Source organism: Eptesicus fuscus, chromosome 22 (genome assembly GCF_027574615.1).
Source record: "Eptesicus fuscus isolate TK198812 chromosome 22, DD_ASM_mEF_20220401, whole genome shotgun sequence".
Lineage (NCBI taxonomy): Eukaryota > Metazoa > Chordata > Mammalia > Chiroptera > Vespertilionidae > Eptesicus > Eptesicus fuscus.
In genome coordinates this window covers 17,160,951-17,187,501 of record NC_072494.1, presented here as the reverse complement: position 1 = coordinate 17,187,501, position 26,551 = coordinate 17,160,951, and the positions used below count along the sequence as shown (strand labels likewise).

General features: G+C 41.4%; 2 protein-coding genes across 7 annotated transcripts in view; one reads left to right on the top strand and one right to left on the bottom strand.

The window, feature by feature from the left end:
• The window catches only part of SCYL3 (SCY1 like pseudokinase 3), a 29,591-nt gene extending 26,099 nt beyond the window's left edge, over positions 1-3,492 (top strand). For 4 of the 6 annotated variants that reach the window (XM_054712274.1, XM_054712278.1, XM_054712276.1 and 1 more), the window contains 3 exons: positions 1,465-1,632; positions 2,190-2,842; positions 3,193-3,492. In XM_054712274.1, coding sequence (XP_054568249.1) covers positions 1,465-1,632; positions 2,190-2,842; positions 3,193-3,252 — 881 coding nt within the window. In that variant the 3' untranslated portion in view covers positions 3,253-3,492. The remainder of the gene's footprint in view (positions 1-1,464; positions 1,633-2,189; positions 2,843-3,192) is intronic. The other 2 variants (XM_054712275.1, XM_054712277.1) reach the window with 2 other exon arrangements.
• A 230-nt stretch (positions 3,493-3,722) lies between these two features.
• Positions 3,723-26,551, bottom strand: part of FIRRM (FIGNL1 interacting regulator of recombination and mitosis) — a 42,952-nt gene continuing 20,123 nt past the window's right edge. Inside the window, exons 10-24 of the mRNA XM_008145822.3 lie at positions 22,663-22,727; positions 21,310-21,458; positions 20,269-20,398; positions 19,044-19,230; positions 18,144-18,226; positions 17,767-17,818; positions 16,719-16,808; positions 13,082-13,267; positions 11,159-11,281; positions 10,004-10,099; positions 8,080-8,193; positions 6,392-6,496; positions 5,576-5,656; positions 5,032-5,151; positions 3,723-4,064 (exon numbers count right to left, since the gene is read on the bottom strand). Of these exons, the coding sequence (XP_008144044.3) occupies positions 3,864-4,064; positions 5,032-5,151; positions 5,576-5,656; positions 6,392-6,496; positions 8,080-8,193; positions 10,004-10,099; positions 11,159-11,281; positions 13,082-13,267; positions 16,719-16,808; positions 17,767-17,818; positions 18,144-18,226; positions 19,044-19,230; positions 20,269-20,398; positions 21,310-21,458; positions 22,663-22,727 (1,782 nt within the window). The 3' untranslated portion in view covers positions 3,723-3,863. The remainder of the gene's footprint in view (positions 4,065-5,031; positions 5,152-5,575; positions 5,657-6,391; positions 6,497-8,079; positions 8,194-10,003; positions 10,100-11,158; positions 11,282-13,081; positions 13,268-16,718; positions 16,809-17,766; positions 17,819-18,143; positions 18,227-19,043; positions 19,231-20,268; positions 20,399-21,309; positions 21,459-22,662; positions 22,728-26,551) is intronic.

Genomic DNA, 26,551 nt, shown 5'->3' with positions numbered 1-26,551 from the left:
ATATCCTTAGAAATACATCTTTATTGCAGTTTTATTGCTGTAGGATCAGGTCCCGGGAATAGACTTACTGAGTCACAAGAATATATACGTTATTTAAAATTTTAGTAGATGTCAGTTTCCATAAATGCTTTAGTAGTTAAGTTCTTTTGACTTTGTGGCCTATTAGGTAAAAAGCTGTTGGTGCTTAAGTACTTCAAGAAACCTTATTTATTCCGGTATGTTCCCACTGGGTGTTACCTGGGAGGAGGCAGTAATTTCTGGTCTCTAGGCTGTAAAGGGTCGCTTTCCTGCTCCTTTATGTAACCCCGAGTAGCAAGGACAGTGACATTGTGAAACGGTCCTCACTGATAGCTGGCAGATGCAGGGAAAGTTATTAGAAAAGAGCCATCAGATAGACTAGGCTCTAATTTGATGCCAAGAGAATTTAAAAACAATTCCTGCTTCCTAAACCTCTGAGAGCTCAGATGAGACTGGGTCAGGGGGCTCTGAGCAGTTGGAGAGGATGTAGAACTGCTGCCACCTCTGCAGCTGTGGAATGTACTATCAGACTGGTGAGGTCTGTGCTGCCAACAGCAAGTAAGAGGTTTATTCAGGTTTCATGCGGGAGGGCTTTGGGGGGAGGCGGACGGTATATATAGCTTTGAGATAAGGCTTTGGTGGCAGCTTTGCATAAGTCCTCACTCCTGACCTCGGTGTTACTTGCTGCCTGGAGTTTTCTAATTCTAGACATGTTATATACCAGCGATCGCCAACCTTTTGGACCACCGGTTGGCAACCGCTATTATATACCGTCCACTTGGATCACACTGTCATCTTAGCTGAAAAGACACCAGAACTGCAGGAGCGGGTGAATTTTTATTAAAATAGGTTTTCCTGAAGACACATCAGATCTAATCCCACTGACTTGCGCATGTAGAGATACTCTGACTTTTTCTTCTGTCCTGTTGCACTTTACCTGTTTGGTGAGAAGTCTGCCGAGAGTTAAGGAGGAAATTTGGAGGACATCTTAGGTTGAGAAAATTAGGACTTCAGGAGGGAGGACAGTGGCAGAATAAAATCGGAGGGAGGAGGGCACCAGCAGGTGACTGAGCCCAGGCTGTTGCTCGCACTTTAAGGCAGAGGAAGTAGCCAAATTGTGTTTGAATCCTTTTGAGCAATGCCACCTCATGAGTATGACCTTTCTGGTTTTAAAGACGGTAACTTTTCTAACTAGGTGTCGCCCTAAGGGTTCTGTCTCTCGAGTCCAACTCCACCAGGTGGACACTCAGCCTGTCCTCACCCCCCCCACCCCCCCGAGGACAGGTAATCCACTCCAATCCCAGGTGTACATTTCTCCCTGCACTTTAGCTCTTATTTGTGCTAAATATACCCGTTTCCCTTAACTGTTGCTCGCCTAACGTGTGTGCTAGAGCAAGACGCAGTTTACTGTCCCTTTCACTTTCTGGAGTTTCTGTTTGTCTTCAGATTCTCCCACGCACGTGGCCTGCAGCCAGCACAGGCAGCCCTCACCCGGCTTGGAGCACCCCTCTAGGGTATTCCCTAAAGGGTTCCTTTCTGACGACAGGCCCATCGGCAGCAAGAAGCACAAACAGCAAGATTCCTACACCACTCTTTCCCAGACAGGTAGAAATAGTAAGTTTTATATAGCTTTTCCATTGCTTGGGTGAACATTTTCTTGAGACTGATGACAAGAGAAGTCAGCCTCCCTGACCACAGGGTGATAAACTGCCTTTGCTTACAGCTGGCAGAGGGGCAGGTTAATACAGCTTGAATCTTTTTACAGCAGACACTGTCTTTACTTTGATGCCTCAGTGTAGCAATAGTTGGGGGAGGTGACAGGAATGCGTGAGAAGTGCCGTGGTTCGGAAAGCCTGGGGAAATGCAGTCACGGCACAGGCTTCTCCAGGCCCTGAGCACATAGGGAAGTATGTGACTGAGGCAAACGTACTTGGCCGCACACCGTTTCAGGGTGTACATAACTGACATCGCAAGGGCAACCCCGGCTGTCTTAACACTTCTATGTTTGTTTATAGGTAACTGTGCCAACAGCATTTAGTAAAAGAAGCTCTAATTGTTGCTTCTGTGGTTTAGTGTGCAAGGACATTTCTAAAAACTTACATCTGTACATTTCCCTAAATATATTCTTTTAACTGACATTTAGGAGAATAATTCTTGTCCATATCCCACAGGTGATCGGTTTTCTCAGCCTAGGACATTTTCCTTGAATGGACTTTCAGACGTGAAAAATACCTCAGGAGACAGTGAGAGCTTCCTGCCAAGCCCCCAGGCGTCTGAGGAGTGGCCCGACTGGAGCGAGCCTGGGGAGCCGGAAAGCAGAACTGTCAACACACAGGTGTGGCCCCCAGAGCCTGCCAGGCCCCCGCTCACAGCCTTGAAGGTGGTGGAGACGTGGGATGACCGTAAGCACAGCAGCCTCGGCAATGCAGTGAGCCCAGGAGGCGGGATCACTGGTACCTCGGGGGAGCACAAGGCCATTCCCACTTCTCTTCCGCTCACAGAGGAGGCCAAGCCTTTGGCATCAAGCCAACCCCAAAAGACCAGTCCTATCCCAGACCAGCCCCCGAAAGTATCATCACGAGAAAGGCACCCTAAGGTTCCATCAGAACTTGGTTTAGGAGAGGAGTTCACCATTCAAGTGAAAAAGAAGCTAGCACAGGACCCTGAGTTGGACTGGTTTGCTGACATGATCCCCGAAATTAAGCCTTCGGGTGCTATTCTTGTCCTACCTGAACTGAGGACAGAAACGGTGATCCCCAACACGGATGGTATCTCGCCAGGGATGCAGTTTTCCTCAAAATTTGCTGCAGCAGAAATGACTGAGGTAAGGATTTCCTTTGTGGGTACCAGCTGCCTTGTCCCCTCGTAACAGACACCTAGCTGTCTTCCCGCCAAGGGAAGGGACACCTGTGCCCAATCAAAGCGGCGAGTAAAGTCACTTCCTAGTACCATCTCTCCTTCCCTGGAAAAAACGCAGCAATGTGGCTAAGTGTTCAGTGGCACTTGTAAAGGGAGTGAACCAAGAATAAATGTGGTGTCAGCAGGTGGGCTTCACTGGATGAGATGGTGCCGAGAAAGCTGTTTTACTTATTTGCATCAGGAACTAGAAACTGCTGACCTTTCGAATGTGGAGACGCTGTCCCAGCGGCTGCCCTTGGCTTTATGTCGTTGCAGGCGGAGTCTGACGGCTGGGGAGATGCCGGGGAGCTGAACTGGGGAGACAGCAGCTGGTGACAATGGCTGTGAGTTAAACTCTAGGAAAAAGGATTCCTTTTTTAAAAAAAATCAAATACCTCAAAAGCTGGCTCTGCAGACAAGAAAACCCCAAAGCATCCTGTTTCTCATACCAGGAGCTTTTCCAGTCTGTGCCAAGGAAGCGAGACCTTGGGTGTGGCCCTCAGCTGGGGGAAGCCTGTGCCTCTAAGGCCAGGTCATCTGGAAGTAAAGGAAATAAATACAAGACCTTCCAACTGATTAGCTTAATTTTGTGCCATTTCTTTACCGGTGAGAAGAGTGAGCTCTATTATGAAATACACCTGGAAAACATTTTACGATGAAGGATGTAAATGACTTTAAATTGCTAAGGTTTCCTTGGGCAGTTTATTTATTTGTTTACGGTTATTCCCACATGTATTACGTGGACCAAAGTTCTTCATGAGAAATGTCCCCTATAATCCTGTTCTCTAGACATCCAATAAAGACTATTTTCACTAGATTTAACTTTACAAAGGTTGTTTTATGTGTTAGGAAATTTATAGACATAATTTACATAAATATTTTAATTTACAAACTACATTGTAGAATGATAGTCATACCCAGTTCTGTCTAGCGATGGTCCGGTCCCTTCAGGTTTCATCCTGGAGCCCGTGATGTTTTAGCTCGTCAATCTTTTCCTGGAGCAGCTGCATTTTTGTGGGAAGCCAGTCTGGAGCAGCGGACTTCTGGAGCAGCAACTCGATTGCCTCCAGGGCCCCCGCTGCGGCCTGCAGTGCTGACCTGAACTCTTCTTCCACAGGGGGCTCGAGACGGGCTCTTTTAGCACAAGGCTGGCAAATGAGAAAGACGTGGTAGGGATGGCCTACCTGTTCTAAAAACTACCAAGAACTTGGCTGCGGACTAGAGCAAAGCTTATTAGAACAAGTTCGAAAACCGTAAAAGCTGCATGTGCACATTTTATTCTAGTCACTGGTTCACAGGAGCAGCACCTCCAGCATCCCCTGAAAGACACGCGGAGGTGTTTTTGTCTGTCACAGTGATGCAGGGAGCTAACCCCTCAGTGCCGACGCCTCCCCTCCAGTGAGTATGCTCTAGACACACCTGCCATGTCCTGACCACAGAGCCCATTTGGATTTATGCTTCCTTTTATGTTTAATGCTAAGTTTATAACTAAGGAGAGCTGTGGAGCCAGGTCTCTTAAACAGTCACCGTCCAGGAGAGGGGCTGAGGGCTAAGACACCCTTTATAATCACTCTGTCTGAGGAAGGACATGAATTCTTGAGGGGCCCCCTTAGACTACTGATAGGATATTTAACTTTACAGACTTCAGGCATAAGAGTCTGGAAAAGTTATTAAAACTTACAAGAACAACAATGTTCTTGTGGATTGCAATTCCAAATATACTGTCAGTACTCAAAAACATTTTAAATCTCCCTAGTGGATATTTAATAATAGGCAGATGTGATTTTGAGGCAGGGTATCGGACAGATAAACATCCTGGAAGGTAAGTTTTCTGGTTTTCCTCTCTGGGTCATAAACTGGGTCAGAGGCCACTACAGGTAACAGGTGTGTCAACGGTGTATTGGGTCTGATGTTCATAATCTTTTAGGGGGGGAATGATTTTTTTAAAGAGCATCTAGCATAAAACAGAATTTTACATATCTAGATCTATTTGCTTTTATATGCAACATGAGAATAAGAACCATACTAGTTTGTTTTGCTTACTCATTAAGTACTAAGAGCAGAATTTCTCGTACAAAAAGAGCTTGACCCATATTGTAATGCAATAGTCCATACCTGTAAAGATGACCACTTTGCTTCTTCTAACGTAACTGTTGCCAAGGATCCCCAGAAAATCCCTTTTTCCTGTTTCACACGCTCCACTCTCGCAGCTACCATCTCATCTGCAAATCCCGTCTGCCAGAGATCATGAAAGACCAGGTAAACAGCCAGTGTAGTGAGACTGCTGCCGGAATTCGGAACCTGTGGTCTGTCACTGTTGATGCTTCACCTAACACTGTCCCCATGAAAGTGACAAAAGATGCACAGATGTGGGAGCCGTAGGATGGAGTCAAACTGTAAAAAGCCCGTGTCCTGGGCTGTCAGTGCAGAGAAGCCGTGCCTCAGTTACATCTGAACCACAGTGTGCACATTAACATCTAATCACGGTCACTAACAGTCAGGGTCCTCACTGCTACAGGCAGTGACTCCACGTGTCTGACTTCTGTGATGTGTCACCACTGTGCAAAAAGTGAAGCTAGGCAGAGAACCTTTTTAAAAAGGAACATGATAAAGAACAGTGACACCATTTTTTTGATACTGTAAAAAATAAAATAAATACCTTCTCCAGAAAGGATACCACTTTGTTCTTAGTTTCTTCAGAACTGAGGCACTGGGGGACTATCTCCTCATTACTTGTTCCCTAGTGAAAATTGTTAAGACAAATTTTAATATATTTTGATAAGTTGAAGAGACACAAGAGTTTTAAGGGCCACCTTACTCAGAAAAGCATTTTAACCCATTGTACGCCACAGGCGTCTATTAAAAATGTTTGCTCTAAGTGGCAGCCCTGACCAACTTTAAAATCATTATTCGTGAGAATTTTCAGCTGAAAATATTCAAGAACATCTGCATTGAGTATTTATTTTTATAATCACTGTAAATTGATTTTTTTAATTAAATTCAAAATATTGTGGCGTGTAGGGATGGTTTCTGTTTTGGGTGCATGGTAGTTAACTGGGATACTCAGATGATTAGCTCGTAGTTCTTTCAGGTGCCTTAGAGTAATACCCCATTCTGCAATGTACTAGATACACAGTGGGAAGTGGGGAGGAGCCGCCCAGATCACCTTCTCCACAGAACCAAATTAATAGGTCTGTGTTCATCAACCTGAAGCCAGGATAGTTTGAGGTGATAGGTATTATCATCAAACCCAAAAACAGCATCGAGGAGACTGCCTGGATTAGTCCTGGTTAGAATGCCTGTTGGGTTGTTACTACCCACAGGCCCTTAGGAATCTCACTTCTTGATGCCTCATCTTTAGAAATATCTTCTGCAGCAGAAAATTTTATGACTAAGAGAAGCAGCTCATCACTGTTTCTGGAGTGTCTGAAATGTTGAAATGCTTTGCAGGTTCACGGCCATAGGTGGGTCTTACCTCTGCAAACTGAGTAAATGCCTCCAAGGCATGTTGTTCTAATAGCCAGTTCCTGTCGGCCAGCAGCAAAGCAAAAATGGAACACAGGTTGGGCACAATTTTGTCCTAAAGAGAGAACCAAGCAGAGGAAAACCTTAGCAGAGTAAATGCAATATGCCTAATGTTGTATTAAAACACGTGCTGGTCATGTCAATCCTTTGCTCAAGTCTTCCATTTTGCTCGTATAAATCAGGGTCCTGACCTTGGCTTGCAAGCCCGCCGCCTCTGTTCATGTCATTGATGTATCCTCGGTGTACCAGACAGACTCCCAGGTCAGAGCCTCTCTCCCTGCCTTTCCTCTGCTCAGAAGACGCTTGTCCCAGATAGCTGCAAGGCCTGCTCCCTCGGCTTCAGTCTTAGTGTCACCACTGACTGTACCACCCCACTTAGAGCTGTGCCCCAGGTCCACATGCGCTCTTCCTGCTCTCCGCGCCGCCCCTCCCCCCCGCCAGCACTCACACCATCCCATACACTGCACATGTCACCACTTCTCTGGTCTGCAATCTCTCAGTGGGGGGTTCGTTGGGTTCATTTTTGAACCCCCAGTGATTAACCTTTTGCACTCAGATGTCAAGTGTGACTCGACACGGTTAGCATCGTTAGCAGGAATCGAGAAAAAAGCGAGTGCAAAGGGTTAAAACAGTGCCTAATACATATAAAAGAACTCAGTAATTTTTTTTCTTAAATGAATATATGAATCAATCTTATCTAATGGTTTTAAATGCCTCTCATTTGCTGATGAGTCCCCAAAATTTCTTCAGGCCTTAACCTCACTCCTGGAAATAGATATATTTCTAGAAATATAAAAGGTAATTTCTGCTAATAAAAACATCTGTTCTATAGGTTCTGGGCACATTATGGTCCAAATGCAGACGCATTTTGGAAAACACTCCTATGCTAAAAAGATTTGGCTACTTTTGCCCATGGAGTTGAAAACAAACTGACAACAGCTACACTTTTCTCTTGAAACACAACCTGATGTGATGGCAACAAACGGGACAGCATCGTTTACCTGGGAACAAATGAGGAAGTCCTTTAGAAACTAACCAGGTAAATTTTTTGGTTGCAAAGATTTTAATCAACCTGTAATGTCAATTACAGGTTTCGCTCCATTTACATAAAAGGTCCTCCTCAGTGAGCTCTAGTCTCCCATGGAGGAGGGAAGAGTCAGCTGTCTGGAACTGCTGGCTTGTGACGGCAGCAGTAAGAAAAGCGAGACTGAGGAGGACGATCTCCTTCACAGAAGTGGACAGCCAGGCCTTCACAGTATGATGTCATAAATAAGCACCCAATGTCAACTACGTATACTTTGCAACATATTCAAAACACTCTTTAAAAACAGACTCCCTTTCATGGTATAAAACCAAAAGAATAACGTCAGTAAGTTACCCAACTTCCTCATTATACACTATGTTTGCTTTAGCCCACAAAGAAAATATCAGACTACGCTGACATATGTGTATGTCAACATATATTTTTCTAAAAAATAAAATGAGTTCTACTTTGATAGTCACTCTATTCATAAAATACATTTTCCCCCAATTTACATTGTCATCAATCCACAGAATTGAAATCAAAATCCTAAAAATCCCTTAGTCATTCATCTTGCAGCATTTTTGTAATAACAAGAACAGAATTTAGTGTTTTACCTGGAGAGCCGGAGACATGAAACGTTTTCCTAGAGAGGACACAAAGTCAAGGACGGCCAAGCGAACATGGTCTGGAGGCTCTAATTTCAGAAGTGAGACCTGCAGAGTTACGACCTAAAGAGGCAGAGAACATTATTTTGCAGAAACATCCTGACTAGCTATGATTTTGAAGGGGGTGTGGGAGGGAAAACAAAGCAAAACCCACAACAGCCAAACACTCCACAAACCCTAAACTTCATGAAGGTGGGATCTAATAAGACTAATTATTGAGTCAGTGGTTGGTAGGAAGAATGCTGAAGTAACTGTGTAAAAAAACCAAGAGGGGTTCCTGAAAAAGTATACACCGGTGTTGTTCTTCAAACCTTTAAAAATTATTTTGTATTTTAAATTCTAAGTTCTTTATTATTAGCAGGGGTTGGCAAACTTTCTGTAAAGGACCAGGTGGTATTTTTAGGATTTGCAGCAACATGTGTCCCCTGCTGCATACTTTATTGTATTTTATTTTATAAACCTTTAGCTCTTGTGCTGAAAGCAGGGCAGAATCTAGCCAGGAGATTTGCCAACCCCTGATTTAAGGGAACAATGAGAGAAAGTCTTCTGTAAAACGAAAAATGCCTAAATGAGCAATTTACTTATGTTGAAATTTTAGAACTTTAGTTATTTGGATTTTTTAAAGGTAGGCACAATCATATTAAAATTAGCAGCATTTAACTTTTCATAAAAGAATAATAGAACCTTCAGAATCAACAAATTCAACATGTTGCATTCACATAATTGGAGTGAATGATTTTTACCACATTGTCATTCTCTCTAATTTAGTAATACATGTTACATATATAGAAATTTTAAAATATACCTCATTAGCCCTGGCTTATGTGGCTCAGAGGTTAGAGCGTCTGCCCACGCACTGAAATGTGTCAGGTTCAATTCCCGATCAAGGGCACATACCTGGGTTCGCTCCCCGAGTTGGGAGGCAACCAGTCAATGTGTCTCATGTCAGTGTCTCTCTCTCTCCCTGTCCCCCCTCTCCCTCCTTCCTCCCACTCTCTGAAAAGCAATGGAAAAACATCCTCAGGTGAGGATTAACAAAAATAATATACCTAATTAGCAAATATTTAAATTTTTCATGTATACAGCCACTCACCAGAGCTTCCCACAGTCTACTGCGACAGGACATATCTTCCATCACCCAGCCTCCTGATAACCAGGGTTAGTCTTATTTCCTAACAGCTTTTCTTTCTGTTTATGTGACTAAGCACAAACCAACTCTTGACTTGGGGATCATCCTGTCCAGTCTGGACTCATTCCAGAGCCTCTCGACCACTTCAGATAAGATGAAGGCCTTTCCCTTCTCTCTCCCCTCACTGGCCTAGAACCTCCAAAATGGGGCATAACTGAGCAACACCCCAGGCTCCCCGACAGTAACCCCAGTTCTGCCTGTCCCAGACATGCATGCTGGGGTCAGAAAACTCAGCAGTGTCTTCCCTCAAAACCATCTTATTTCCTCAGAGAAACTGAGGATTAGCCTTCGTCCATGTTAGTCCTCACTCCCAGGGCTGCTGAAATGCCTTGGAAAGTGCTAGGAATGCAGGTCCCACACAACCCTGACTCAACCACAGGGATGTTTCTGGGCAGTTAACAGCAACAGAAAAGTTTTGACTCTTCCCTATCAAGGAGATAAGACAGGTAAAGGCTGGATTAACAGCCCAGTATACTAACAACCCACCACTAGAAGGAAGAAAGAAGCAATGAGGAGACATCCCTGCACATGCAATTTGTGGCTGCTATGTGCAACTCCACAAGAAAGGTAAAGAAGCAAACTGCGCAAGGAATCATGAAAAAGGACAGTTTCTAGAAAGTTATTTTAAGTCATCCCACTTTAACAACTTCCTCAACCAAGTACCCACTTGCTCACTATTCTTACCTGACTGATCAGCTGAGGATCTAGAGTTTGAATGAAAAATCCCAACAGTGGAAATAAAAGGCTGAGTGTCTGTTGAACATAAGGTTGACCTGTTACCTTAAATAAGAAACAAAATAATTTTAAAATTTCTCAATAACATGTGAACAGCAGCCTTTTAATCAGCATTTACTCTATACCTAGGTTCTTTCTGTTTGTTACCTCACTTATGCCTTACAGATCTCTGAGGCAGGTACTCCCCTCAGCTTACTAAGAACAGGGGCAGTCACACCATCTGCTCACGACCGTGTGGCTAGTAAAAAGCAGAGACACAATGCAAACCCAGATATCACGTCTGTCTGCCTTGTACTTGGCTATCCTGAGTCTCAGAATTCCACTCCTCTCTCCATAATTGTTTCTATCATGATATTGTAAGTTATGTCACCAGCAGAGAGGTTAAATAACCTGCTGAACTCAAGCTTTTGGTCATACATAAAAGATTTAATTTTAGAAAATAGGTGCTTTTATGAATATTTATTGAATGATTTGTGAGGACTGGGGAAGTACTTAAGCGAAAATACTGCAGAGGGGAAATCTGACCACACAAACTTTATGCTGAACCACCCGCAAAACCATGTCTGTTATTTCCCACAATGCAATTGTAGCTTTCTGCTTTCACAGGCAGGGCAGCCAGAGGTCAACTTTGATTTACTCAAAGCAAATGTCATATTTAGATTTTTAAGTGCATATTTTCAAACTGTAATAACATGCGGGACACATATCATACTATTTCCAGCCCGCTCATCGCTAGGCTCTGTCTTTATTGGGTCATCCATCTACTTGCCCCTTCTACCTTTAAGCCCAAAAGGTATTAATAAAGAACCCAGAATCACAAAATAGGCTGAACTAACTCAAGAGAGAGAAGAGAAATAACAGGGTAAGAAATTTAAAAAAAAAATTGGGTCCGACTGGTCCTGAAACTGTTAGCTGGACTCTCACCATGTTGACTAGGTTCTGGCTTTACTAATCTAATTCAATTGTACAAATAAGTTGTAATCACAAGCTCTACCCAGCACCTAAAGAAATGAGATTCCTTTTACTCTACAGGGAAATTTCAGTACTATTCTCTTTTGTCGATCTTTTTTTTTCTTCAGGGAAATCATCAGTTGCATTGCTTACCAGATTAGTGTTTAGAAAACCCCAAAGCTGACTTCCGGCTTCCATAACTGCAGTTTGTTGTCCAATATCCAGAGCTTCGCTCGCAGAATTATTCACAGAAAGCAAAGCAGAGAGCGCCGTGTTCTATGGAGAGACAGGAAAAGGACCCAAGTCTAGATACCAGCCTAACGGAGCTGAGGCCAGTTACCCAGAGGTTATGAGTTACCCATAACTCTTCCTAAAAATCCATGTGGAATTATATTCCTAAGACCCAAATTCATCTTTTTAGCTATTTCTGTAATATATTTTAATAAAACTAATTTTCCTTAACATAGGAACATTTGCTTCATTTTTTTAAATAAACCTTTTTCCTTTTAGGTTGAAAATTTAAGGAAATAAAAAGAACATTTTATCTTAATAAATAAGTTTGATACAAATAGTCAGTATGGCCAAGCTAATTTATAATAGTCATCAATTTAGACCTGGTCAGTCTATTTCAGCTGGTTGGAGCGCCGTCCTGTACACTGAAAGGTTGCGGATTCAATCCCCAGTCAGGGAATGCACGAAAGGCAACTGATAGACACTTCTCTCTCACATCAGTTTCGCTCTCTCTAAAAATCAATAAACTATTCTTTTTTTAAAAATGAAGAAGTAGTATACTATCTAGAATCACAAACTAAAAACAACCTTTCCTGTATTCACTCTTAGTTACATATCCCATCTTACCACCCAACCCTCCCCGCCCCCACCAGGCGTGGGCTCGTTGGGGTCGGTGGGAGTGAAGTGAAGGCCGTGAGAATGGAACGATAGTAACAATGCCTTTTACCCGTTATATGTCAACAATCCACTTAATTTTATGTAATTACCATACTGCCCTTTACTTATAATTTATCCATTTCTTTTTATAAATAAACAGGTTAAGTAACCTGCTGAACTAAAGTTTTTGTTCAGACATAAAAGATTTGTTCAATTTTAGAAAATAGGTGCTTTTATTTTACCCAATACAAAATATTTTTTTTGTCTTTACTATAGAAATTAGTTGCCCAATAAATTCAAAACGTGAACCACTTAGCCTACTCCTAACTAGGTATTTAATAGTTCTGCCAAATAAAGGCACATAAATACGTTTATTTCCTTTAGATATATGCAAATGTCACTATGATAATTGTAGTCAAGTGCCATCAAATAAGAGCGCATTAGAACATTTACACTCAGAAATGAAATATAAACCCCTCAGGAACCCTGATCTTAATGGTTCCCAACCTTCTGAAGGCCCTGTCCCCATCCTTGTTTGATTTTCTTCATCTTATCACAAACCGATAATCATACCAGTTATTTTACTACCTTGCTAAGCTAGAATGTAAGTCCATGAGAGGAGGAATTCTTGTTCTGCTCCCTGATACACCCAATGCCTAGAGCAGAGCTTGGCACACAAAAGCACTCAAAATAGGTCTGAGTGAATGAATGAGCAAATGAACAGTAAACTGGAAAATTCAACTCCATGCATTATAATCCATCTTTCAAAACTGTTATTATTACTTCTTACAGATGAATTTTTTTATTGCATTATTTTAAGAGGGAGTATTCTACATAGAAAGGTACATAAAGGCTCAGAATAGGTATGCATAATATAGGGGTTATATCCTGTCAAACAGAAGGACCTAGAGCTGTCTCAACAAAAACACTACAGATAAAGGAATTCCGTAATGTGTTTCACAATATTCAATATGTCTTGAGCTTCAGACACTCACTCTCCACATAATTTATAATTTACATCATTCAAGACAGGATGTTTCCCAGAGCCTTTCACAGAATGTAGAAATCTGAAAATCTCTCCAGTTTCTAACGTGAGGACCGAGACTGGTCCATCTTCTAACAACCCACCATTCCTAAAACGGTGCTCACCAACCACTGCTGAAAAAACCCATCCAACTGATTACTTGCCAGCCACTCGAGCTCCCCCACAGTGCGACTGTCACCGAGCCACCTCCTGCTCTGAGCCGCGCCTACTCTGACAACCTCATGAGCAGTCTGCTTCCTTAGCTCAGCGGGGAAAGCCTGGAAAGAAATATGTTGCCACAGAGGAAGATTTTCCACTTCTTTTGGGGAAAATTGCTGGATAAACTCCACCTGAAATAAATTGTTAAAGAAACATGAGTAACTATATTATTGAATACATTTTAAAAGTTTTTAATTAAACAGTGTTATCACAAGGTACCAGATTCAAGGTTAACTGAAATGAACACTTATTATTTTTGTTGTTGCATTTGTTTCCATCAAGAACATTATGAAAATGCACCGAGAGTGTTAAAGAATATAATTCCTTAGTAGTCAGGTCAACTATTTTATAAGGTAAGCCTACTATTTTTTTCAAATATATTTTTATTGATTTCAGAGAGGAAGGTAGAGGAGAGAAAGATAGAAACTTCAATGATGAGAATCACTGATCGGCTGCCTCCTGCATGCCCTGCACTGGGGATCGAGCCTGCAACCAGGGTCTTGCCCTTAACCAGAATCAAACCTGGGACCCTTCAGCCCGCAGGCCAACGCTCTACTCACTGAGCCAAACCAGCTAGAGCAAGCCTACTATTTTCCTAAGAATTCATACTCTCATCACCTTGTACAGTTAAGTCAGAAGTAATATTCCCAACACGGCAGCAGGAACTTAAAGAAGCAAAGGTCACAGAGTCAGTTTTCCAGTGGGAACTGGCTCTGCTCCACTTGAGACAACGCAGGAACTAGCTTGGCATTTATTAAGGGTGTTTGGGGAAGTTCTTTAATTTCCGAATCACTGTTTTTTCATTTGTATCCCTTGTACAAGGCTGACATGAGGACCAAACAGTTTGAGTGCCTGGTATAAAGCCCGGTCCACATTCCAGTCTCAAAAATGTCTGTACCCTCTCTCCTTCCTCTAGAGGAGTGACCATGTCTGAGAGAAAAGAGCTGAACAGGGCAGAACTGACACGCGGTAAATGCTCACTTCAAACTGCACAGCTGCCATCAGAGTAAGCCTCCGCATCTCAACTGCAGGACTAATGAACACTCCCAAGGACTCGCAGAACAGGGATTCAAATTCAGATTTGTCCTTTAATTTTTAACTTTTTTTTTTTTTTTGCTAATCCTCACCTGAGGATATTTTCTCCATTGGTTTTTAGAGTGGAAGGGAGGGGTAAAAACAGAGAGAGAAACATCCATGTGAGAGACACATCGATTGGTTGCCTCCCGAATGAGCCCAAATGGTGCCAGGCATGGAGCCTGCAACCGAGCTACGTGGCCTTGACCTGAACCAAACCTGGGACCCTTCAGTCCAGGGGCAATGCTCTACTCGCTGAGCCAAACTGGCTAGGGCTATCCTTTAATTGTAAATTTTAGCACAGTCACTGATCATAGCAGAAAATTAATATTTGATAACTGAAGGAAAAAGTTAAAAAACCCCTCATTTACCCATAACCTATTTATCTGATAGCCTCAATTACTGGGAAAAATTTAGAAAATTGAGATGTAAGATGTCTAAAATTAGAGTTTATCTCCTTTATTTATAACAAAGCTTCTAGACCTCACTTAGAGCTAATTTGTTGTGAGTTGTATTATCCTAAAAGTTAAAATTTCACAACCACCCTGGAAACAGATACTTTTATTCCTGTTTTCTATGTGAGAAACTGAGATTAAGAGGACCTTGTCCCTCCCTCCATGAGCAATGTACCGAGAACCTAGGACAAGGCCTCTGACGGGAGAGGGAGGGTAGGAAAATTCAAAGGGACCTGAGCAGACAACTAGGCTGGAGTTGGAGGAGGAACAGCGTGTCTTCTCGCGTGCTCACCGTCGGCCTCAGGTGCTTCTGCCTTGAGGAGGGCTAGGAGGTTGGTGCGGTTCTCCTGGGGCCCAGCCAGCCTCTCTAGGGCAGGAAAGACTGCGACTCGGGCCAAATACTCCAGTGAGAAAGAACTCCCAGCATTTACTGAGCACCCCTCTAGTGCTAGTGTTTTACAAATTTTCTCAAAAATAGTTATACCTATCCACCATTTTGTAGACAGGGAAACTGAGGTTCAGAAAGGATGACTTGTCCAAGGTCATACTAAGCCAGGATTCCAACAGAGGCCTGTAACCCCTTTGCTAACCTAGCGGTTCCCAAGCGTGTATCCCTGTCAGATTCACGTAGGAATTTAACAGTAACAACAAAAACAAATTACTAAGCCTCACTTCACAGCCATCACTCCATACCCGGATGAAGGTCCGGGAACCTGTTTTTTTGTTTGTTTTTCTTCCTTTCTTTGTTGATTAAGGTATTACATATGTGTCCTTTTCCCCCCATTGCCCCCCGTCCCCCCCCCACCCCACCGCTCATGTCCTCACACCCCTGGTGTGTGTCCATTGGTTTTGCTTATACGCATGCATACAAGTCCTTTGGTTGGTCTCTCCCCCTGACCCCCACCCTCCCCGACCTTCCTTACGCCCTCCCAAGTGGCCAGAGGACTGCCCAAGGCTACCAGGCCCTGTAATTACAGAGCCTCTTCCATCACAGCTTGTTTCCTCACAACCTCAAACAGCTACGGCCATCCTAACATCCCCCTGCATGTTAAACTCATTTACTGAAGAAAAACAAGAGATATCACTAAGGGCATAAATAATATTCTAGCTCTTCAAATTAGTTACAGAGGCAGGAGACATAGAACCATTTCAAGTATCTTAAATGCACAAGAAATAAGAGAGAAGGTGTTTCAGGAAGAGAAAATCAGAATGATTATCTAACTTGCAGCAAAGGCCCTGACAAACTTAAGTCAGAGAGCCTTCTGATGACTAGCCTTCGACCTTGGGCTGTGTCCCCCATGCTGGGTCAGCATCATCCAATGTCAGCAGGAATCCTGCCCAGTCAGTTTCAAAAGGATCTCTCCCGCCTTGCTATCTGAGCACCTGGTCTTTGTTCAGCAAGAATCTTGTCAAGTCAGTTTAGCAAAAATCACCCCGTCCCGATGTTTCATCTCACTAATTCTGACGTCCACTTGCTCCCTGACTCTGAGACCTCACCGGTCTGTGCGGAATTCAGAACTGAGCCAGCTGCACACTGAGGTCTCTCTCCTATCGTGATAGTCCCTGAATAAAATCTGCGTTTACCACTTTAACTACTGTGTAGCTCTGGTTTTTCTTTAACAACATCAAAATCTGAACTCATCTAAAAGCAATAAGCAATGATACATTAAAAATTGTGCTCTTGTTGCCCTGGCTGGTGTTGCTAAGTGGTTAGAGCATCAGCCCATGCACCAAAGGGTCATGAGTTTGATTCCTGGTCAAGGGCACACTTGGGTTGCAGGTTCGATCACCAGCCCCAGTCAGGGTGTGCGTGTGGAAAGGAACCAATCCATGTGTCTCTCTCACATTGATGTTTTTCTCTCCTCTTCCCTCCCTTCCACTCTCTCTAAAAATCAATGGGGAAAATATCCTTGGGTGAGGACTATTAAAAAAAATTTTTGTTATCATGCCAACATTTAAACATAGTACAAATGGGGGGAGGAAAAGTTTTAAAAGAGTCTGAACCCAATCCTCAGCAGCTGCTCCAAGACGGTGACAAGGAGGACATTCTTGCCTGGTGGGGTGGGGCCATGAAGAAGAGGAGACGCCGCAGGAGTATTGACAGGTTGGTGAGCTGATAGCATTCTCCAGGGCAGGACTTTATCTGAGAAAAGACAGGAGATTGGCCTAAAATCGTATCTTTACAAGCTTTTATATGCCAAGTGTTAACAGTAGCTCTTTCTGAGAGAAGATTATAGGTAATTTTAATTTTTTTCCATGAACCTAGATTACTTTTATAATGAAAGAACTATTTTGACGTTATATTTAAAACACCACTTTGGAATCTTGGTTTCGAATTATCATTTTGATGACAACCTCCTACTCAAAAACAATTCATGGAATGTTTTCAGATCTAAGCACAACAGTGCAGAGGTGGGTATAATTCTGATAAGATGGAACCATAATTAAAAGATTTTATAAACTCAATTTTCTGGAAATCAATTCCTTGCATGATACACTAAGGCCAGGGACAAAAAAACAACAACAAAATAACTAATAGATCATGACCATCTTAAATGGAATGTATCAAATATCTCAGAATTAAAAGTAAAAAAGGTCAATATGAAAAGATTAAATCATCATTAAATCATTCTCTCTTTATACCCATCCACAAAGCATTATTTCTTTTCCCAAAAGGTATTAATCACGATCACATTTAGTCCCTCTTGACTAAAAGAGATACAACAATTCAAGAGTCAGCTTGTCTAAGTCATATTAGAGAGAGAGGGGGGAGGGGGAGAGGGAGAAAGAGAACACTCTTGGTCATCAACATTAAACTCCTCTCTCCTGATTTTCTATTTTGCATTCAATTTTAAATTAATTCTCAACCTAGTCTTTATTTCCCAGAACAATTAATGGAACTCGATAAAATTTTGAAAGTATGAGACCATTTCCCCAGTTTTACACTGTTTCTAGTCTATCTTTCTAAACAGTATCAACAAACTGTCAAAATAATTTAGCTGCCATGTATTTCTTCATTCGATATTCACTTTCTTCAGATTAGCATATCTCCAAAGGAACTTCATGGGCAGTGGGTGCATCAGGCCTGCAATTCTACTCACCAGGTGAGCCACTATGGTGACATGGTGCGCACAGAGCTCAGCAGTCCCGTATCTGCAATGTACACGAAGGAGGGAGTCTTTATACAATTATTTATACAATTGCCCAGAAAAGCAAGGAGACAAACTTCCATAAAGCACTAAGTATTCTAAACCGCAGTTATTCCCAGGATCAAGGAATATCACGACATACAAAGCCACATAAGCACTAGTCGTCTATGACTTCAAACAAAGAAAGGAGAGAGGAACCCTAATTGAGTGCTGTGATAGGAAACCAAAGAGTTATTGAGGCAGAACTTTTCTATAAACGTACAAATCTAAAATAATTCACTGTCGGTCACTACTATAAACCAATCCAAAAACAAAGCAGTATGCTGTACCGAGCAAGGAAGCACCAGGCGTCCATGGCTAACAAGGAGGAGATCATGTTAGCACTGAGCACTGCACTCAGCAGAGCGGCATCCTGAGGAGAAACACAGTTCAGGGTAAGTTACCACTCATGTTACACTCCTCAATGAAACCAAACACGTCACAACACACACAGCAGCAGATCTCAGGGAAAGGCTCTATTTCCTGGCATGTGAAGGAGCCTATGCTGCCTGCCCATCTTCAGCACCTACCGTATCGAGCCCTGTGCTGGGCTATGGGGATTCAAAACCGACTTTAATTGTGGTAACTCAATCACTGGGATCCACCAGAATTCTCTGAGTAGCTGACATTGTTAAAACAACATAGTAACATATAAGCCTATACTTTTGTTTCTGCCTTTAACCATCCAAATACAGTATTTAATATGACTGATACTACCCACTGCATAATATCTTAAATGATACAGATACTTAAATAAGTTCTAAAAACTTTTCCCAAGAATTTCAACACCTTTTCTAATCCTATTCCACTTAAAAAAATATCTTTATTATACCAAAGATCTACAAGAGACCTAATACTGCATACAACTCTTTACTGCTTTTCTTTATGAAACTGAGGCAGATAAAATCCACATATTTTTCCTCTCCTTGCAGTCTTGCTATACCTTCCCACCCAAAATATTTCTTCAAATGTCTTAGCTAAATACTACATCTGAATACTGTTGGGCTCTAGGATTACATTTTCTAGGACACAACTGAGTTAAAGGATAAAATGCGTAAGCTGAGAAAACGTCGGTCAAAAAGAACATGCATTAATTATTCCCACTTTTTTCTGTATATAAATCACAATTTCAGTGAAACAAAAAATGCAAAAGAGCAACCTCGGCTTAGCCAAACAAGTAACAAACTTACCAGTTCTGGAAACAGGGAGGGATGAAAGGAAGTAATAAATGTGCACAGATGAACACAGACATGCTGATACAAGGGGACGGCAACCTCCACTTGCCCTTTACCCTTCACTCCCTGTAAATGAACAGGTAGAGAGAGTTCACCAGAACACTGCTCAAAACTGCAGAAAATGGCTTTGAGTAGAGATACCCTGCAGGGAAATTGAGAATATGGAACCCAACATTATTAACATTTAATAATTAGTAGGTATAATAATATAACATAACATGGGTTTTTTTAGCAAAGCAAAATGTCTCAAGAGGTATACATTTCCAATATGTGAACATGTATAATAAAAACAAAATACAGTCCCTATTAGAGAAAGTCCTTAAAGGATAAGAATTTGCCTGGACATTTTGTATCACTAAGTGTTTATCACATAACTAAACTATTCAAAGACAAAATTCATGAATAAACTTCATTTTTAAATAGCTAGATAGCATATATAAACCAGAATATTACAGTTCAGATAGGGAGAGGGCATTTTATAATTGAAATGGTTTAGGAAATCTTCATAGAAGACTTAAATTAAAAATACAAAAAGATATAAAGAGGTAAAGACAACAAAAGCATGAGTACAAGGTAAACATGAACAACAGGTCTGACAGAAAACAAGCGAAAGGATGAGGAGCAAAAGTAGAAATTGGCAACAGAATGGGATGACCTTTCAACCCTCAGCTGAGAAGTCTGACAAATCAGCTTTAGTTTTGAGTACAGAATTTTTGTTTTGAGAACAGGGAGCTCAGAGCTGGGCTTTCTGGAAACTGACGAGGCAACGGTACAAAGAATGGGCTAAAAGAGGGTGAAAAATCCAAGCAGAGCAATAACCCAAGGGAGGAGGATGAATACAAGTGAAAATTCCCAAGCGGTAATGTACAGTGTCTAGCACTCTCTTCATCAGAGCTCATTTTCATGTTACTCATTACATCTAACCCATTATACTCAATGTTTATAACACTATTAGGCAATACCTTCTAAAACACCGAACAAAATTAAAATAGTTTTAGTGTCTATAGATTCATATATTTTATATGTATATTTTTATAAAGTAGCAACATATGAATGAGGTCTACGGTAATTATAAACTAGAATATCTGACACAACAAAAAACGTAATTTCAAGATCTTTCCAAGCAAGAGAGCATTCTAAACCATCATAACATGACAGGTAGAAACAGCACATCTGCTACCTGGACGCAGCTCCTGAGACCCGGCTCTCGGTGCACCACAGGGTCTGCACATCCAGGGGCTGAGAGGGCAGCTTATCCATGATGACAACCAGCAGGAGACACTGCGGGAACTGTAGTTCGCATGGCAGCTCTTATAAGCAATAAAAACACATTCGTTGTGTTACAAACAAATTGGTAAAAACATATTCTACATCTTTTCAGCAGAAACCTGATGTGATATGTAAAGAAATTAGAGACATAATTTATTTAAATGAGAAATATGTTCCAAGAAGAAAAACCTAAGAGAAATTTTAAATAAAAAGTTTGAAACTTAAAAAGATGATTACATAAGGGCCAAAACCGGTTTGGCTCAGTGGATAGAGCATCGGCCTGCGGAAGTGAAAGGTCCCAGGTTCGATTCCGGTCAAGAGCATGTACTTTGGTTGTGGGCACATCCCCGGTAGGGGGTGTGCAGGAGGCAACTGGTCGATGTTTCTCTCTCATCAATGTTTCTAGCTCTCTATCCCTCTCCCTTCCTCTCTGTAAAAAAATCAATAAAATATATTAAAAAAAACAAAAAGATGATTACATAAGGGAAGGGAAGGCTGTCTCTAACATGATATCCTATATAATAAAAGCCCAGCGACCATAATGGCACAACGACCAGAACGACCGCTCGACCAGTCACTATGAGGTGCACTGACCACCTCTTGGTCCCTTTCCCTGGCCAGCAGGCTCCGATTGCCAATGGCGAACGGAGACCAGGAGTGGGTGGCAGGGGATGCGGGTGGTGCCAGGCCAAGGCCCCTGCCCCACCAGTCGCCCTACACACAGAGGGCAATCTGCAGTGGGGGTGGGGCCGGCGAGCGGGCAGGAACAGCTGACCTCTCGGTCCCTCCCCCAGCCGTCAGGCTCCCATCGCTGGATGGCGAACGGGGAACCAGGCCGGCTGCTGGCAGCAGGGAAGATGGCCCTGATCGCAGGCTACCTGGGACCGTACCTGCGGGGCCTCTAGTAATTAATAAGAGACATTTTAACATTAATTCTGTTTTGAAGCTTTACCTAATTTACTGTCCAAAACCGCATGCATGAAAGGCTGGAAGGTGAGAAGCTGAGTGATGAGTGGATCCAGGGTAACTAGGAAAGTGCCCGCTATCTCCTCCTGCTGGGCTTGAGAAATCCTGGAAGCATACAGGCTGGGAGGAAACTTGCTGGAAAGGGAGGAAAACAATGTTATTAACAGCTACCTTCTAATTTTAGCAAGAGGTAAATACTGCAAACTGATGTTCTTCTAGCAGTGAGAATACATAAAATATAAGTAGCATGCGTTTTATTAAACAAAATTCAGACTATGGAAATGACACCATAACTATGAAGAACCTCAGAACTAAATAACAAGACTCTAACAAGAAATTTAGAATCTTAGTGAAATCTTTGGATTGTTTTAATTCATTTTAATACCCATTTTGACAATAATGTCTTTTAAAAATTCTGCAAAAATATGAATTTAAATATCCAATAAAAACATTATATGTAAAAAAATTTTCTGCCCTAGCTGGTTTGGCTCAGTGGATTGAGCGTTGGCCTGCGGACTGAAGGGTCCAGGGTTCGGTTCCGGCCAAGGGCACGTGCCTGGGTTGTGGGCTCGATCCCCGGTAGGGGATGTGCTGGAGGCAGCCGATCAGTGATTCTCTCTCATCATTGATGTTTCTCTCTATCTCTCTCTCTCCCTCTCCCTTCCTCTCTGAAATCAATAAAGAAATATTTTTTTTTAAATTTTTTTCTGATAAATTCTGGCATAAACACTTCTATTAAACATTGTTTTAAAATAGATGGAATGTGCCCTAACCGGTTTGGCTCAGTGGCCTGCAGACTGAAGGGTCCCAGGTTCGATTCCGGTCAAGGGCATGTACCTTGGTTGCGGGCACATCCCCAGTAGAGGGTGTGCAGGAGGCAGCTGATCAATGTTTCTCTCTCATCAATGTTTCTAACTCTATCCCTCTCCCTTCCTCTCTGTAAAAAATCAATAAAATATATTTTAAATAAATAAAATAGATGGAATGCTGAATATACTATGAATTAATGCTCAGTTTCTCAGGAGCAAGAGCTTTACAATAACTAAACTGAAGATATGTATTCAGTATTTTTTGCCACGTTATTTTAATTATTCACCACTTGGTATGAACACACTAGTTATTCAACACACTAGTTAAGAATATAAAGATATGCAAAACCCACATGGAATCTATTTTTTTAAAAGCTGTTATCTCCAATTATTTTAAGCAAGCAGATAAAAATTTACTAAACATTAAGAAAAATTACTCTGATGTTTTATTTTAAAATGATATATACTTAATCTTTGGCTGGTTCAAATGGCATTGGTACATTTTAATAATTACATGGCATTCTTCTTACCTGTGTATCTGCAGATAAAGCTGGTGCAATGTACAGCAAGAATCAGAGAGGAAAGGAAGAAATTCCTAAAATAAAACAACTATATTCATTCTTCATATACAATGTACCTTTCTAATACACCTCTCTCACAAGGACATGCAAAATATAAAATAATATCCTGCACAGACAATGGTGTAGTGAAGGCGGGGTGGAGGGGGGAGCAAAAGTAGGTATAAGGTTGTTCATATGGAAAATAACATTCATAGATAATAATGCAAGAATGAACTGTGTTTTGCACAGTCACAACTTTTGTCACACCCTGAGTGCCATCTACGTTAACCTGGCTAACACTGTTCCCGTTCTCAGCCTTACCCACCTCCCAAACCCTGCGGAACCTCTTCCAGTGGCTCCTCCACACAAGCAGCCTGCCTCAGTTTGTGCTCTACATATTCCCAAAATCTCACAAACCCCCATAAAAGCAGCACTGGCCTCAGTGTGCCCTATACCTCCGCCTCGCTACTCCAACGACTTCCATTGTGACTCCCATCAGATAGCCCTAAGCCTAGCAAAAGCAGTGGCCAACCTTGGTTTGGAAGGTGACCTCAAATAATCGGCCATAAACCTGGCACAAAATGGCAGCTGGCTTCAGCTCACATCTTACTGCCCACCAAAGGGTTCCAGGCCCAGCACTGATGGAACCAACAGCAGATCACTTTGTAGCTCCTACTAGATGGCCCAAACCCAGGAACAGGTTCTGAATGACCATGACCTGCACTGGAACGCTCCCAGGAGGCTCCAAAACGAACTCACCTGTTGGCCAGCTTCAGACCTCACCAGAGCATCATCTAACCAGCTCCACAAATGACACCGAAGAGCAAAGTATACTATTGGCTGTAATGCAACTAAAGCAACTGCTGACCCGTGGAGTCAGCCCCTGCACAACAGCCTCTGTTAGTCACAGTAGTCAGACTGAAGGTCAATTCCACACACTGCCATGCATCCTAGGAATAAAGGCCATGTGATCATGATGTATACTAGTAATCTTTTTGGTGTATCGGTAAATTTGATTTGCTAATGTTTTGGTGAGAATTTTTGCATCTATGTTCTTCAGGGGTATTGGCCTATTTTCTTTTTTTTGTAGTGTCTTTATCTGGTTTTGGTATCAGGGTAATGCTGGCCATGTAAAATGAATTTGTGAACCTTCCTTCCTCTTCAATTTTTTGGAATATTTTGAGAAGGATAAGTATTAATTCTTTTTTGAATGTTTGGTAAAATTCACCTGTGAAGACATCTGGCCCACAGCTTTGTTTTTTGAGAGTATTTTTATTACTGATTTGATTTTGTTAGCAGTTATTAGTCTGTTCAGATTTTCCATTTCTTCCTGGTTCAGCCTTTCTACGTATCTAGAAATTTATCCATTTCTTCCAGGTTGTTTAATTTGTGGGCATATAAATGTTCATAGTGTTTTATTAATGCTTTGTATTTCTGAGGTCAGTTGTCACTTCTCTTTTATTTCTAATTTTATTTATTTGGGCCCTCTCTTTTCTTAATTGATGAGTCTGGTTAAAGGTTTATCAAATTTGTTTATCTTTTCAGAGAACCAGCTCTTGGTATCATCGATCCATTTTGTTTTCTTAGAGTTTATTTTGTTTATTTTCTGTTCTGATCTTTATTATTTCCTTCTTTCTACTCACTTTAGGGTTTGTTCTTTTCTAGTTCTTTTAGGTCTAAGGTTAGAATATTTGGGATTTTTTCTGTTTGTTGACACAGCCTATATTGTTACGAATTTCCCCCTTAGAATTGCTATTTTCATCTGTCTCAAGGTATTTTTTTGGTTTCTTTGTTGATCTCTTGTTAACTCATTCATTTTATAGTAGCATGTAATATTTAGCCTCCATGTGTTTGTGTGTTTTTTAGTTTTCTTCTTGTAATTATATATAATTTTACATGTGCTTCCTGGACTTATGTGTCTATTTCCTTCAGCAGGTTGGGAACTTTTTTCAGTTATTATTTTTTTCAAATAGGTTTTCAATTCCTTGCTGTCTCTCTTCTCCTGGTATTCCTATGGTGCAAATGTTCCTGTGTTTGATGTTGTCTCAGTGTTCCCTTAAACTATCCTCATTTTTTATAATTACTTTTTCTTTGTGCTGTTCTGATTGGGTATTTGGAAGACTACCTTGTCTTCCAGATCTCTGATTTGATTTTCTGCTTTGTCTAGTCCACTGTTGATTCACTCTAATGTATTCTTCATTTCAGTTATTGTATTCATTTTGGAATGGTTTTTTATGGTTTCTATCTTTTGTGTTAATTCTCACTGATTTCATCGGTTTTTCCCCTGGGTTCATTTAGCGTTTTTATAATGAACGTTGCATTTGAACGGAGATAGGTTGCTTATCTCCATTTCATTTGGTTCTTCTCCTGGATTTTGTCTGGCTCTTTCATTTGGGATATGTTTGTCTCCTCATTTTGATTGCCTCTCTGTGTTTGTTTCTATGTATTAGGTAGAGCTGCTACATCTCCAAGTCTTGGTAGGGTGGCCTTGTACCAGTATAGTAGGTGTCCTGAGGGGTTCAGTGGCACAGTTTCCCTGGGTGTCCCTTATATAGGTTGTGTGTGCCCTCCTGTTGTAGATGAGCCTTGATTGTTGTCGGCATAATGACCACAGGCCTTTTATGATATAGATAGGATGGAGCAAAAATAGGTTTACAGTTGTGACTATGTGAAATCGTTTATTCTTGCATTATTACTTAATTATTGTATTATTTTTCCATACCAGTACAAACAACTGTAAACCTACTTTTGCCCAACCCTGTAGTATTGGAAATCTCAGCCACAGCAATTAGACAAGAAAAAAGACACAAGTCATTTAAATTGGAAAGGAAAAGGTAAAACTAGCATTATTTGCAGATGACAGAATACTATAGAGAACTCTAAAAATTCCACCAAAAAAAAATTTAAAACTTGTAAATAAATTCAATAAAGTAACAGATACAAAATTAACATTCAGAAATTGGTTGCATTTTTATATACCAAAAACAAACTATCAGGAAGAGTAATTTAAGAAAACATCCTATTTATAGTTGCATTACAAAAAATAAAATACCTCCCATTTGACCCAGTGATCCCACTTCTAGGAATATATCCCAAGAAGCTAGAAACACCAATCAGAAGGATATATGCACCCCTATGTTCATAGCAGCACAATTTACAATAGCTAAGATTTGGAAACAGCCTAAGTGCCCATCAGCAGATGAGTAGATTAAAAAACTGTGGTACATCTACACAATGGAATACTATGCTGCGGTAAAAAAGAAGGAATCCCTACCATTTGCAGCAGCATGGATGGAACTGGAGAGCATTATGCTAAGTGAAATAAGTCAGTCAGAGAAAGATAAATATCACATGATCTCACTCATCTATGGGAAATAATGAACAACATAAAGTGATGCACAAAAACAGATCCAGGGACAGGGAAGCATCAATCAGACCATCAAACCTCAGAGGGATGGTAGGGAAGGGTGGGGGAAGGGGGAGAGATCAACCAAAGGACTTGTATGCATGCATATAAGCCTAACCAATGGACACAGACAACAGGGGGGTGAGGGCATGAAGTTGGGAAGGTAATGGGGGGATGAGGACACATACGTAATACCTTAATCAATAAAGAAACTAAAATGCAAAAAATAAAATAAAAATACCTAGAAACAAATTTAACCAAAGAGATAAAAGACCTGTACTCAAAACTGTAAGGCATTAAAGGAAGAAACTGAAGAAGATACAAATAAACAGAAGCATATACCATGCTCATGCAGAGCAAAAATTAACACTCGTAAAATATCCATACAACCCAAAGCAATCTACAGATCCACTACAATCCCTATCACAATACTAATGGCATTTTTCACAGAAC